Here is a 14,824-nt window from a genome sequence, read left to right as displayed (position 1 = left end):
AACTGTGGGCACAGGGAAATACTACGGATTTCATTATCATTTCTACTGAAAGAATTGTTAAAGTAACTTTGAGTGAATTTAGTATTTGGTAGACTGACAACTCCAGAGATAAGATCAAACAAAACACACGCCCTCTGAAGGGGGAGGCAAATATCCTCCTGCAGTTTGTTTGTTTTGTTTTTTCTTAATGAAACCCATACTTCAAAGCCATGTTTTTCACTTGTGATGCCTACAGTAAGGCTTTACATCTGTATTTAGGGCATGCAAAAATGATGAAGAACAATTGTGTTGTTGTCACTTGGTGACCTACCACTGATTTGCTGCTGTTAAGCTCTGAAGCTCCAGTCCTATGCACCTTTGGTGTGAGTTCATGCAGTTTAAGCAAATGCATTGTACTTATTTAAAACAGGAGGGGATGATAAGCAAACAGCATACCAACTCTGTGAAGTGGTAACTTGATACACCATGATTTTTATTGCTACTGTATGAATATGGCTCTAATCGCCAAAGAGCTTCTTTCTCCAAAACTGGAGAAGTTTTGGTAAACTTCTGAATGTGCTCAGATGCAAGCTTCAAGGACTTATTTAACTGAGGGAGCTCTGAAAAATATAACAATCCTGGTAACAGTCACAGAAACACAGGTGAGTGCATGCACGCATACTAACATGTACTGAACAGAACATTTAGTCTGACACCATTGCCTGTGTTTTTCCTGTCTTCCATCCTTTCATATTTATCATTTTCATAGTTTGGTATCATTCACGTCTTGCCTCTGTTCCCATGTCAACTCTTATCACCTTCTTTCCTTTTCTTTTCCACTGTACTTTTCCTTCAGAACACACTTTTTCTATCCTCTTCCTCCACAAGATGGTCCATTTCTCTTCAACAGTTGAAACTGTCCTACCCTGAGCTGCGCAGAGAAACCGCACAGCAGAGAACCTAACCTGGTTGTGTTCAAACTCTGCTGAGGAGTCACTGGCAGCAACATGCAATTCAGACAAAATTAATCTGCAGGAGTGACACTGTGAGGCCCATGATATCATCCCAAGCTCCAGGCCAGAAAGAACTAGTTTAAAAATACAGTAAATAAGAAAGCGCACCTGGAATAATTCTCAAGTGCCAACAGAAGCAAACATAGAATATTTCTGAAAGCCTGAAAAAATCTTCTCGATTTCTAACTACTAGTCCAAAGTTTCCCAAGATCTAGGGCCAGCAGGATTCTCTAACACTGCTGTGTTTTGTTTAGTTGCAGCTTTTGGCTAACTTGCTTATTCTATATATCTGTAAAGGTAACGAAGCATATTAACAATGGCCTAAGAAATACGCATTGAATACGCATAGCTCTGTTTAAAAAAAAAAATTGGAAAATGCCAGTCTAACACAGTGGTCAATCAGAAGCATCATCCTGGAATCCTTCACAATAAATTACAACAGACATTCAAAATAAAATATAAATAGAACAGCCTCTGATATGGTCTGCTAGGTTTAAGTGTCCTGTACCACTCTAATGTTACTTCGAAATAGTGAGAAAATGACAGAACAGAGTAACATCGGTAAATTTCTAAAGCCAGTTTATGTAATTATTTCACTGTTTACAAACAGATTTTACACAAAGTGCAAATTAAACAAGATTATTCTACTTAATGCCTGTGGGCAATAAGACATTAAACATTTCGGTATGTCTTCAGTGTTTAACTCACACTTATATCCCTACATGTTAAAATAAGGGCCTTGAACTCCAGAGACAGTGAGATCCATAGGGGTGCTCATGCTGTCATGAAAAAATAGTCACTACGCTTATCTCAAATTAAGGTAAATATCTTCCTCGCTGTTTTACAAATGGTCCGAGCCAACACTGCTGGTTTTGTGTTGTAATGCAAGTACACGCATGGCTGGGTGCATACGACATGCCTCCAAACTAAACAACAGACCTGGGGTTCATCTGTCTCCATTTGTGCAAGTTCACATACGAAAAAGGACAAAATGATTCTGTCTTTCACTCTCCAGTCTCAGCACAGACTTTGTGAACAAATTCAGCCTTAAACACCAGGAGATCAGATCATTCCTTCCACAATTAATTTGCCAGCTGTAGGCCTCAAGGCTGAAAGTCTTCTCCAAATCCCATTCCGTTTCTCCTCAAATCAGAAGTCATCTCTTTACAAGGGATCCAAATAAAATAACTGCCTCACCTTTCCTGAAGAGGTCCTTACCTCCTTCTGGTCTTGCTCCTGAAATATCTTTATCAAGGTTCAGATATTTCTACTTGCTCATTACAGAATTTCTGTAAGACCCTTTCAGTCTATCAAAATCCATATCATCTTGTTACTATGGGTCCACCCAGTCTCCATATCCTAACACTGAGCAGTTCTCTGTTCTAACCTACAAACAATCATGTTTCTTTTCCACAGTAAATAACCTTAAGATCCACTGAGTTTCACCGTTTCACCTTCCTTAGAGGGAGGATTTCTCCAGCCTATCATTTACTCTGCAATTTTTTCCCTGAAACTTCTCCACAGTAAGAGATTCTCAATCTTGAGGGATCTTAGCAGCACATATAAATACCTGATGGGAAGGAATGAAGAGGGAGACAGACTTTTCTCAGTAGTGCCCACTGGCAGGACAAGAGGCAGTGAGCACAAATTGAAACATGAAATTCCACCTGAACACAACACTCTCACTGTGAGCATGGTCAAACACATTGCTCAGAGAGGCTGTGGAGTCTCCTTGTGTGGAGACGCTGAAAACGCAACCAGACAGGGTTCCAGCCAACCTGCTGTAGCTAGCTGACCCTGCTTGAGCAGGGGAGTGGACTAAATTAACTCAAGAGGTCCCTTCCAACCAAAATGATTCTGTGAAATCTCATTTCCAGCTGCATAAGCTTGTTCAAATTCCCTCTCTCCATCAGCAACTGGACCTTCTAGATTTCCATTTCACCAGCCCCAAGGAAAACATGACACACCAGGACTGACTCTGAACATTTGTTGCAAGGCTGATCAACATTTCCCAGTACTGAAGCTTCATCTGCCTTTGCGTCACTACACCACCCCACTCAGTTATGTTCCTTGCAGTTCCTATTTCACTGGCTATTTTTGCCAGTTCACTATTCATCAACGCTTCCAAACCACTAATCAAGTTTGAAAAGAATCAGTCCTAATACAGAACCTTGTGGCAGCTTGCTATTAACCTTTTGCTGGGTTGAAAATTGCTTATTCACCTTCTTGTTTTCTACCTCTCAGTTACTTAGACGTTAAAATTTCATCTCTGACTGCACAACCCCACAGCCTCCTTACAAGCCCCTGTGCCACAGCTTTCTGAAAGCCCAGCTCCTCTTATTCAGCCATGCTTTTGACATTGTGCTTGCAGAATGTCAAGCAAGAGGCGCAAATAAACTTGTTCATTTCTGCACAGGTATTTTAGGAGGTGGAGGAGGGAAAGGAACTGTTGTGGAGCCGAACAATTCCGCTTTCAGGGCTCTGGGCCTGATTTCCAGAGTGAGACAATACATAAAAATGCTTCAACAAATGAGCACAGCTAGCAGCAAAAAGCTAGGACTCTTGGAATCTGGGGACTATTGAGACATGGTGCATTACAGTATCATTGAATAAAGTGCATAAATAGCCTTGAAGGAAGACAGGAGAACATGGGACTCTCACTGCTTCCTACACCCACAGCTGTTGGATTAATCCATCACCTGCCTGTTTTATCCCTGATCAGAGTGCTCAGTGGCCAGCATACAAGGATTTCATTTATGTATTTAAAAACTGAAAAACACAAGTGCTAGTGAACCTGCAGGCTCTTGCTACACATGTAGTAAAACAAAAAGCAACTTCTGGTAGTACAGAGTGGGAAAACACAGGGCAAAGCATTTCAGCAGCCGAACAAGACTAAAACGTTTTGTTGCAGGTACAGTTTATACCTGTGTGCTTCCTTGCACACCTGCCTGATGTTTAAAGATCGGGTGGGTGAACCGTCAGGGTGAAGGTAATGTTTTTAGGTCTCTAATGTTTCCCTTGCAAGCTCAGTGAATCAGGCATCATAAGCTCTGTATGCATGTACAAATTCCCACATTCCTGCTGGATGAGTTTCTAGTTTTTCTCAGTATGCAGGAAAAATGGGGAAAAGATCTGCAAGATACCTCTGTCAATTTTGTTAAAAAAAAAAAAAAAAAAAAAGGAAGAAAATCAAATGATAACTACCATAAATAGAATATTTCCCATTGAAAGAAAGCCTATTTGGTTTAAAATGCTTGAAGAACAACTTCAGAAATTATCCATGGTGTGTTTTTGAAACATTGCCATGCAGAAAAATAACCAGATTTACACTTACTCTGCTCAGAATTTACCTATCAGCAATTCCAATTTTCTCAAGTTGGTAAGTTAATAGATAATATTTGTCTACGTTGTATGACTGATTCAGTTGGTTTCCTGAATAACGTGAAACAGTCTCAGCTTAAACCACAACCATGGACCACCAGACAGGCACTACAGTATTCTGTTACTTTCCCCGAGTAACACCAAAGATTTTGCTGGTGCAAATACTGGAAAAACACATGTAACTTTTGGGTCAAACATTTGCTTCATTTAAACATTTTCTGTCTATTTTCAAATGCTGCTTTAAAAATCTTTCTTGCTAGGAAGCAGTTAAAATTGCTGTGGGAAGTGATGACAACCCATGATCACAGTCAACGTGACTAATTTTTTGTTGTTGTTTTAAACACCAATGTGTTCCTTTATTAGCACTACATTCCATAATAGAATTGGATAAGCTTTCCAGGTTAATAAAATGCAGAAACTCAAAACTAGTTTCTTACCACCTGAAACAATAGGCAAGTTCAGCAAATTGTGTTACCTACAAATATTTATTATAAATGTTCTAGGCTTTTGACACGTTTAGAAGTGACAGCTTGACTTCAAAATCGGTTTGTATTTTATTAACAGCAGGTTAAGACATTTAAAGAAAGAAATACAACATTAAACCTTGGGTCAAGTAAAATACTTTTGCCAACCTACCGTTTTTCCCTTCTTCAGAAAGAGAATGAAAAAGTCAATTACTTGCACAGCTCCAGCCCAGGAGACATGCTTTGTCACCCGCTGACAGCCACTGCTGACTTCAGAAATGACACGTACCTCAATGTGGGATGTGATTTTATTCTGTATAATCAACTTTTAAAGGGCATGCTTCAGTTACATTTATGTATTGGTGGTGGAATTTGCTTGTTTGCAGCAAATTCACTTTTGCTCCTTCTCACTTCATTTTAGACCACTCTGTGGAAGCTGATCACCCATTTTGTGTAAACTTGAATACAAATTCCTACATGATCAATATTTTTAAGCAAGTCGTGTATACTGGTCAGTGCAGTAGCATGCACTCAGCCTAACAAAATGGTGCCCAGCCAGTGTGGAGAGCAGAGGATGGAACATTTTTAAGCATTCCTTATCAATCCCCAATAAATTTTTAAAGGGGGTAGGCTCTAGTTAATTTGATTTCATTTCCCCCAGTCAGCAAATCTGGTATGAACAAGCTATTAGGCTTTGTGAAAAGTTTCTACAGAACTAGTTAAATCTGATTATCTGGTGATTAGTCATCATTATTAATCATAGCTAGTGGTAAGATGGAAATTATGAACATTTTAAAATTTGTAATCATTTATTTTTTAGGCAGTAGCATTGAAACATGGCAAGTAAATGAGTTTGGACAGCCTTCAAAACATGTACCTTAATTACAAAGGTGCTGCTTTTGCTAAGTGAAGATGTGGCATGTTCAGCAGTTCAAAGAACACCATGAACTGCAATTTAGGAGTATGACAAGAGTTTGGAACTAAATAAAAATTAAAGAAGTCAAGCATACTAAACATTATTGAATGATACGGACTGTAAACCTGATAGCATGCCTGTGTTAATATGATCTGTAGAGTGATTTTATCATTGCTGAATGATGAGTGAAATGAGTCCGTCTGTTACAATTTGCAGTTACGAGCTGTGACTCTGCTTAGGACTTCAGCTGTCACTGCTGGTTCCCTGGGAGAAGATGTCTGAACGCCTGTTGGGACCAACAAGAAAGCAAAGAGGATCTTCCTGAGCAGCTTTGCTATGGAGTACACACTGTACAGTGGTACCTTTCCAAACAGAAACTGTGGTTCAAACCTTGGAAAACAGACAACTTCTCAAGAGGAAGGATGAAACCTTAGTGCTCTAACATCCTTTTCTTCAGGGCAGTGTTCGCTTAAATAATGCAACTTGCAGAGCAACTGCAACAGGTCTTCCTCAGTGAGACACTAGAGCACTGCAGGAGCTGGGTTTCCCTCCTGCAAACCCTGAGGCTTCCCTGGAACCGCCGTATCACTTGTCAGTGGAGGCATGGCCGGCGGAACGCCTCCCGCCAGCCCGTCAGTGAGGCTGCGAGCACTCAGTTACCTGACAAGAAGCCGAGTTTTCTCCAGCAGTGCTGCCCGCAAGGTCTCCCGGGATGGCCCGCGGTGTTGCGGCAGCGCAGGCACCCGCCGCACCGTGCGTTCTCCCTGCACCCTCCCGGGCCACCACAGCGGTGGAGGTTGTTGGGAAACGGCCCGGCCCTCGGACTTGTTCCCAAAGGACGCGGAGCGAAGGCGGGAGGCCACGACCTCCCTCCTGGCCAGGTGGGGAACGCTGCGACAGCAGGAGACCGCTTCCGCCCACCGCAAGCGCGTCAGGAGGGTGAGCCGGCCTCGCCACAGCAGCGGGGTCCCTGCCGTGAGGAGGGAGGCCCGAGGGAGCACCCCTGCGGCAGTGGCCGCCGGCCGGCCTGGCCACCAGGGCAGCAGCGCAACCGGCCCCGCTGGAAAAGGGCAGCCACGGTGAAAGGCCAGTGCGTGTCACCTCCCGGCCCCGCGTATACACGATATACGTCTACCTACGTGCATGTATTAGACACACACCTACATGGACCGATTTCTCTCACTTCGTAAATCCAGAGCTTTAACGTACTTCAGGTTATCTATCGCACTTCGGGTTATCTAACCTGAAACCATTTGTAGAAGTAAAATTAGTCCATTAATTGTTTTGTATGAGACAAACACCTGGACTATCCAACAGGATTCAGTTATAGCGTGGATAAAGTTACCTTTAGAAGCTGAAAAAAAATTCAACAAAATGCAATGAGATTAGATGGGTTATTAACACTCCAGTTAGACCAAAGGCCTAAAAATGGTCATTTCATTGATACACCGAGGTTAATATTTTGAAGATGGAAGCAGCAGAATTAGTCCTCTCAGTTTCTTTCAGCACATACCTTCAAAGACACTTAACTCTTATCAGAGATGTAAAAAGTTTGAGTTCAACTCATGGTCCTTGCCTCCTCTGAAAGGTAAACTGATAAAATTTGTAAGCCTCAGGAGTTTAGTTGTGCTGTAGAAAAAAAAAAATAAATCCTGATTTAAACTACTTTTTGCATTGAAAAACAAAGCTCAAAGGGCAACAGGATCCAAGATCCTTCCTCATGAGAATTTCAGAAACTGTATTTTACTGCTTTGGTGCCAGGCAATTTGTTATATGCAGTTTCCCTTCTTCCCCAAGGGGCTGAAGTCAGAAATTTCAAAAACAACCACAAAAAGGGCTAAAGCTTGCTGCAGTCCTAATCCTCCTCAACCTTCCGATGAAAATTTAATCCTATATATAAGGATTCAATATATAAGGATATTATATTAAGTTTTTCTCCTGTTTTAAGCTGAAATTTCTCCACTTTCTCAGTACTAGACCACTGCAGAAGCACAGACGCTTGTTTTGCAGTGTGCTAACTGACAGCGGGTGTCATATAATTGTGATGATAATTGTTTTCATTTATAGTCCAAGCCTTGGAGTAAAATCTTCCGAGATGAAAAGCTAAACACCTAGTGACAAACTCATTGCCTAATGCATACGAAAATGAATACATACAGTTATTCAGAGACATTACTCAGAAAGTTAATCACAATGTTATCATGCCATTATTAGCCAAAAGTATGTGCATCATTCCTGACAGAGTCTGTGCCAACATCAGTTACCATGCACTAAAATAAACTGGAGTTAACACTCCACCACATGAGGTAATGGGTGCTGGAATATCACGGAGAATGATGCAGGCAGGCAGGTCTGGCTTAGCAGCACACAGCTGCGCTGACAAGTTTGACCTGACCACAAGATGCTGCACAGGGAGCTTGGAGGCTCGGCCACGCAGCAGAAATGCAGAGAGCAGCCTCTTGGCCAGGGCTGGACTACAGTAGGTGGGATCTCCCTCCCTCTGAAACATCAGGGAGCGCCATTCAGCACCATGCAAGCGATTTTACCACATGGTGATAGAAAAGTATTGCTTCCCGACCTGGGGCTTTTCTGCACACCATGCAGTCATGCTGTGCATGGTCAAAGCTAGCAAGGCCAACCAGACCTGTGCGAATTTTACACTGAGCCAAAAGCTGAGGGTCTCTGCAGATTAATTATGCAACAAATGCAACTGCAGTCAAATGCCACCAGCTTCTGGTATCCCTGGTTCACAGCTGAAAGGGACCATTAGCACATTAGCACATTGAGTCCCCTCCCTTGCAAGTACCAAACACAACCAGTCAAACCTCTTAATTGTAAGAATTGGTGTTGGTGGATGATTTGAGAAAATGACACACAGGTAACATACAGACAAATTGTAACAATTCTTCTAACAAACCTCCCTACGCCAAGGTAAAAAGCAGGAGACAATGAGTTATCAAACAACTTCTGCAGACAGATGCTGGCAGCTGGGTACAGGGGAGGTTTTGCATTCAGAAGTGCAAGAGCCACAGCAGCCTCTGCCACTGAAGGCAAAGGAGGAGGAAGGAACAGTTAGGCAAACAGAAGGAAAGTTTCAGAAACAATCACTCCCCAAAGGGTCAGTAAAGAAAAAGGCTCAGATTTTTAAAAGCATCTGGTAAGATTACCAAAAGCATGTAGGTGTCTTTAAACAGCTAATACCCTCTGGAAAAAAAACCAAAACAAACCTGTCTTAATAGCGTGATTATCCCTTAGTGAAGCAAACAAAGTTCACTGCAACTTTGAAGGTGGAAGATCAGAACTTAGAAGGAAAATCTCAAAATGGAAAAGAGCCTTCTCTCTCCCCTCCCACCTGCAAGGTATGAAAGACAAAGGCACATAGAAAGGAGCAGCTTTACCCTGTCATTCCTGCAGCTGTCCAGGTAACTAGTAAATAATTAAAACTCAAAGTGAGCCTCACATTTGCAAATAATTATTTCAATTGTGACCATCTGGGCTCAAACTGTTCAGTAACAATCATGAAGTATCCTGACGATATGCCTTTGATGAAAAAAAGCAAAGAATTAAGATACTGAACAGCAGCAATTTTAAGTAGCTCAGGTACAGCCAAGAATTAACTGGAATTAATTACTCATCTAACTCTGGTGAGTTGCTCTGTTATGACAGCTAGAAGTGAGATAGAAGGAACTCAAGAAAGCAAGAAATTTTTCATAATAGAAATAAAGCAATTGGTGATAAAAATGAAATCCCACATCTTCAGATAGAGATATACATTGATATTCTCTAACTCCTCTTCAAATACAATTTAAGCATTACAATCTAAGTTTCTTTTTCTCTGAGACAATTCAAACAGGAATTATCTTTCTCCCATGAAGGAATATTTCTGCTCAGTCTTGCTGCTTTCCTAACTCCTTCTGCTTGTACAGTTGAATGAACAGTCAAGAAATAGTAATAGGAAGGGGAGAAATTTATAGGTAAACAGTATCAAGACAAGCAGCTCCTGATACTGAATTATACTGCTGGTGAATTATACTGCTAGATTAATAGACACTTCTCATTAATATACATTACTAAGTTCCTTCAGACCTCTCAGTTTATGACAAAGCTTTGTGAACCAAAAAGCCAGTAATGGTACCAAAAAAGTGGTACTATCTAGGACTGCATATACCATGTAAGGAATCACGGAAGTGTTACTCTGATGATAAAACCGTAAGTAAATTATTAAAAAAATAACATAAAGCGTTACCAAAGTTAGTTTAATAGCCACAACAGAAACTTATTTATTTTTTTAACACAAGTTATTTTCAGCTTTCAGTAGGCTCTTCCGTAGAAGATGGAAGGCTAGAGTTCTCTCCTTTTTTTTTGAAAGGGAAATTGGACATACAAAATCTTGTTTCTGCTTATTTAGAAGCCTTGTAAAAATTCTTGTAGTTGTGCAACTATTTCTGTATCCACGGTTTCCATAAGTGCCTGAAAACCTTGTTCTCCAAGTAATTCCTGCTGTGCCTTTAGCTTCTCATAGATGAACTGCTGCAATGACACAGTGTGTACAGGGTCCTTCAGTGCAAGCTGTGGAAACATGTAAGAGAAAAATATATAATAATGCACTAAAAAATACTCTGTGACTTACTCATCTCTTTTATAACCTCAGCTCAAGAAAGAAATCTGCTTTTCTTTGTAGTTAATTTAGAAACAAGAGGAAAAACTCCTGTAAAGCAAAGATCAAATTAATTACTATCAAAAGCAAGTATCAGTTCAAAACCATTTGAAACAGTCTCAAATCACGGACCCAGTCTGCTCTAAGATTTCACCCTTCTAGAAGATAAAACAATTTCAAAGCTGTTTGTTAATTACTGCTGAATGAGCTTCCCATAACTCTTAAAAGACACATCAGATGTTACCATGATAAGCACTTCAGAGATGGCATGAACTACGGTCAGTTATATTTTATAGTAAGGAAACAAAACACTGGAAAAGTTGAACTAGTTTAGATTATATGACAAACAACAGCTAAAATAAATGCATAAAGTCCAAATGCATAAAGAATACATACTTCTTCAGTAGTAGTACCTGTACAACCTCATTAGTCCAGCTGGGTTATACAATCTTCTTTTGGGCAGGGAAGGACAGAGAATTTGTGATTATTTTCCACACATTAACTGCTTCTTAATGAAAGCAAAAAGAGGTAAACGAAGTAGCTACATTGACAGGACCTATTCTTAATTTCAGTATCACAAGACAAGTGTGGGAAGGCTGAGGACACGGACAGTTATGCAGCATTTGTCCCTCAGTCCATCAGGCTGGATGAAACAGGATGGGACATGGGGACACCTGGCGCTTGCCACATCCTAAAAAGTAGGATGTTGAAATAAATGGACAATTAACACAGACCTGATCTGTTCATCTTAGTATCAAAACCACACTACTATTTGTGCTGGAAGGTCAGGAAACAAAATATAATGCTAGACCTCAAAGCCCACTGAAATAGGAGACTTCTGAGCTTCTAATACCCTGCTATACTGCTATTTCCAAAAAAATGAGGCATATTAAACTTGCACAACTACTCTTTTGGCATGATACAAAAAAAGAAATACTTGCATTTTAAGATGGATTGGAAGACATTAAACCTTAAGATAATTTACTTATTTATTAAATGATGTTATACCTAAATGAGGGGGAAATACAGATTGAAACAGCCACATAAATATGAGACAGAATAAAACATCCGAAAACACTGCAATTGCTACAAAAGAGAAGTTAGTCTTATTTCTTATGAAGTACTCCAGTGACTAAGTAGGTTGCTTTTTAGCCTTTTCCATCAGTGCTTTCAAGCTCTTCTTTCTTATTATGGTCACCCCACCTTTCATATTGTAAATCTCTTAATCATTCCCTCGGTATTCCTAATATTGGCTTTTTAGCCTTAGACCCTTCACCATCTACTATCCAGCTATTTTACATTTCAAAGGTAAAATACAATCTTTTCGTTACTTAACCCTAACATTACACTCTTTTGAAAAGGGGAGTAATTGCAATAATAGTTTAGTGTTCTGTATTAATTCTTCTTAATAAATGTGGTCTCTAGAATATAAACAGATTTTTCTAACAAAATTTCTAAACTACAGCTACTCTAATCAAGATCTGCCAAGGTTAGTGATATCCTTTTGTAACAGCATTAGCACAATCTACAGAGTAAAAAAAAAACAACTGTCTTGCCAAGCAAAGAACCTACCAGTTTCTGACCAATATGCATTTGTTAACCAACAACTGTAATTTGGGACATGTAACACATTTCTCCTTAGTTTGTTTCAGTAAATTCATAGGTCTAAACAGTCATGTATAAAATTACTGTAGGGAATTCTGCACAGAAAACAGGTATTAAAATTGCCATAGACAAGTGTTCTCCTCTCGGTGACCCCGACACAGCAGCAACTAGATGAATGGCATCCCCTACAAAGTCACCTTGGGAAGCACGGCCAAAAAGCCATTCTTTAACAACCTTTTAACCCACAAACCAATTAATCTACATATTTAGTTAACCATATAATTTATGTGACCCTATAATAAACTCTTGTTAAAGCACTCAGAACGGGAAGTCAGAACAATTTGCCTGAAAACATCGGCTTCAGGTAATTTTTCTTTCTACTCTACCAAGACAAATTCATCTAACCAGCAATTTCATATTACAAAGTTTATTCTCCTGATACCTAAAAAAACCCCAAAACCAAACAAATGAAAAATAAATAAAGAAAACCAGACTTAAGTCCATGGTAAATAAACCTCTCATTTCTCATATGTCCATGTTCACTAATAAGCCTCAAGTTAAGCCCAATTTTTTTCCCAATTTTACCAAGCTACTAGAATACCAGTGTGTATGTAATGTTGTTCTAGCACCCCAATGGTGGTTTTCAAATTCTGAACAAAAGTGCTGCATTGTTTTGAAAATAAAGGGTTTGAATCCTTGCTCATATGCAAAGCTTGCTGGAACTTCAAGTCTGAGTTATCTCTGTCATCTCTTATAATAGAGAGGCTCTCTTGCATCTCAGAGGTGCTAACCCTCTAGCACCTGCCTCATGGCAGGTGACGATGGGTTTCCAAATAATCCTCTGAATCATCTCTGCAATATTACTGAGAAGTAATTAATCTCGAAAAAACACCAAAGTGAAGAAGATGACAAAACTTAGTACATTACAGAATTCAAAGTTAATACTTTTTTATTCCTAATGGAGCTGCCAGATTTGCTCAATGCTGGGAATTAAAGGAATAGGCTATCATATGCACTGCAACTTTGGTATGTAATTACTATGATTCTAGAAGTATTGTGATTCCACATTTTCTTTCTCATCAAACTTCAGTGAAGCTAGTCAACTTTATATGTAGTCTTTACATTACATAGGAAAGTAACTGAAACACTTCTGCTGCTTATTTACCAACATATGTTCTATCAGGACAAGCGAGAAATTGTATGAAACTGTGGTGGGTCAGCCCTGGCTGGATGCCAGGTACCCACCAAAGCCCCTCTATCGCTCCCCCTCCTCAGCTGGACAGGGGAGAGAAAATATAATGAAAAGCTTGTAGGTTGAGATAAGGACAGGGAGAGATCACTCACCGATTACTATCATGGGCAGAACAGACTTGGCTTGGGGAAATTAGCTTAATTTATTACCAATCAAATCAGAGTAGGGTAATAAGAAATAAAAAACAAATCTTAAAACCACCTTCCCCGCCACCCCTCCCTTCTTCCCAGGCTCAACTCCACTCCCAATTTTCTCTACCTTGTCCCTACCAGCAGCGCAGGGGGAAGGGGAATGGGGGTTGTGGTCAGTTCACCACACCTTGTCTCTGCCGCTCCTTCCTCCTCAGAGGAAGGACTCCTCACTTTTCCCCTGCTCCAGCGTGGGGTCCCTCCCATGGGAGACAGTCCTCCATGAACTTCTCCAACGTGGGTCCTTCCCATGGGCTGCAGTTCTCCATGAACTGCTCCAGCATGGGTCCCTTCCATGGACTGCAGTCCTTCAGGCACAGACTGCTCCAGCATGGGTCCCCTGTGGGTCACAAGTCCTGCCAGAAAACCTGCTCCAGTGTGGGTTCCTCTCTCCACAGGGCCACAGGTCCTCCTAGGACCCTGCTCCAGCCTGAGCTTCCCGCGGGGTCACAGCGTCCTTCAGGCACCCTCCTGCTCCGGCGTGGGGTCCTCCATGGCCTGCAGGTGGAGATCTGCTCCACCGTGGACCTCCCTGGGCTGCAGGAGGACAGCCTGCCTCACCGTAGTCTTCCCTATGGGCTGCAGGGGAATCTCTGCTCCAGCACCTGGAGCACCTCCTCCCCCTCCTTCTTCACTGACCTGGGGGTTTGCAGGGCCTTTTCTCTCACATATTCTCACTCCTCTCTCCCAGGTGCTGTTCCACAGCAGTTTTCACTCTTTCTTAAATACATTATCCCAGAGGCACTACCACCATCACTGATGGGCTCGGCCTTGGCCAGCAGCTGGTCCATCTTGGAGCTGGCTGGCATTGGCTCTGTCAGACACAGTGGAAGCTTCTAGCAGCTTCTCATAGAAGCCACCCGTGCAGCCCCCCTGTTACCAAACCCTTGCCATGCAAACCCTATACAAAAACTCTGTTTAGTTTATTGCAACAAGCATAAAGCTATCCCTCACAGTTCAAAGCAGCAGCACTGTAAGCCAGTAGGGACTTTTGTAGAATGATTAATGCTTGCTGCTAGAAGCAGCATCCAGTGCCTGTGAGCCAAATGAGACTTAAGAGTCTTCAGACTTAAATAAACAGTTAATACACTTATTTGCTTTCATTCAGTTAGTCATGTCAAAAATATTTTGAGTAAATTAAAGAGATTCCTGCAACAACAACAAATTTGCTTTCTTTTCACTCTATGTTTTTGGAACTTGTATTCAGAACTAACAAAACAAATTAAATAGCTTTGTATAATTAGTTTGTCAACAATATTAGACAATCAGCTGCAGTCTTAGCTGAGTAAGCAAGCAAAATCCTAAGTTTAGAATAACAGTAAGCACTGTTCTTTACTCACTGTATTTTCGTTATGACAAAATTAAAATA

At 40.9% G+C, this 14,824-nt stretch overlaps 1 protein-coding gene across 6 annotated transcripts in view; it reads right to left on the bottom strand.

Annotated features, from left to right (window-relative positions):
- Positions 1–9,988: 9,988 nt before the first annotated feature.
- Positions 9,989–14,824, bottom strand: part of IPO11 (importin 11) — a 106,543-nt gene continuing 101,707 nt past the window's right edge. For all 6 annotated transcript variants that reach the window (XM_075019779.1, XM_075019784.1, XM_075019783.1 and 3 more), the window contains one exon: positions 9,989–10,322. In XM_075019779.1, the coding sequence (XP_074875880.1) occupies positions 10,158–10,322 (165 nt within the window). In that variant the 3' untranslated portion in view covers positions 9,989–10,157. The remainder of the gene's footprint in view (positions 10,323–14,824) is intronic.

The sequence above is a fragment of the Buteo buteo genome, chromosome Z, assembly GCF_964188355.1.
Source record: "Buteo buteo chromosome Z, bButBut1.hap1.1, whole genome shotgun sequence".
NCBI classification, from domain to species: Eukaryota; Metazoa; Chordata; class Aves; order Accipitriformes; family Accipitridae; genus Buteo; species Buteo buteo.
The sequence above is the reverse complement of the archived record's forward strand: the minus strand, read 5'-3'. Positions and strand labels throughout refer to the sequence as shown.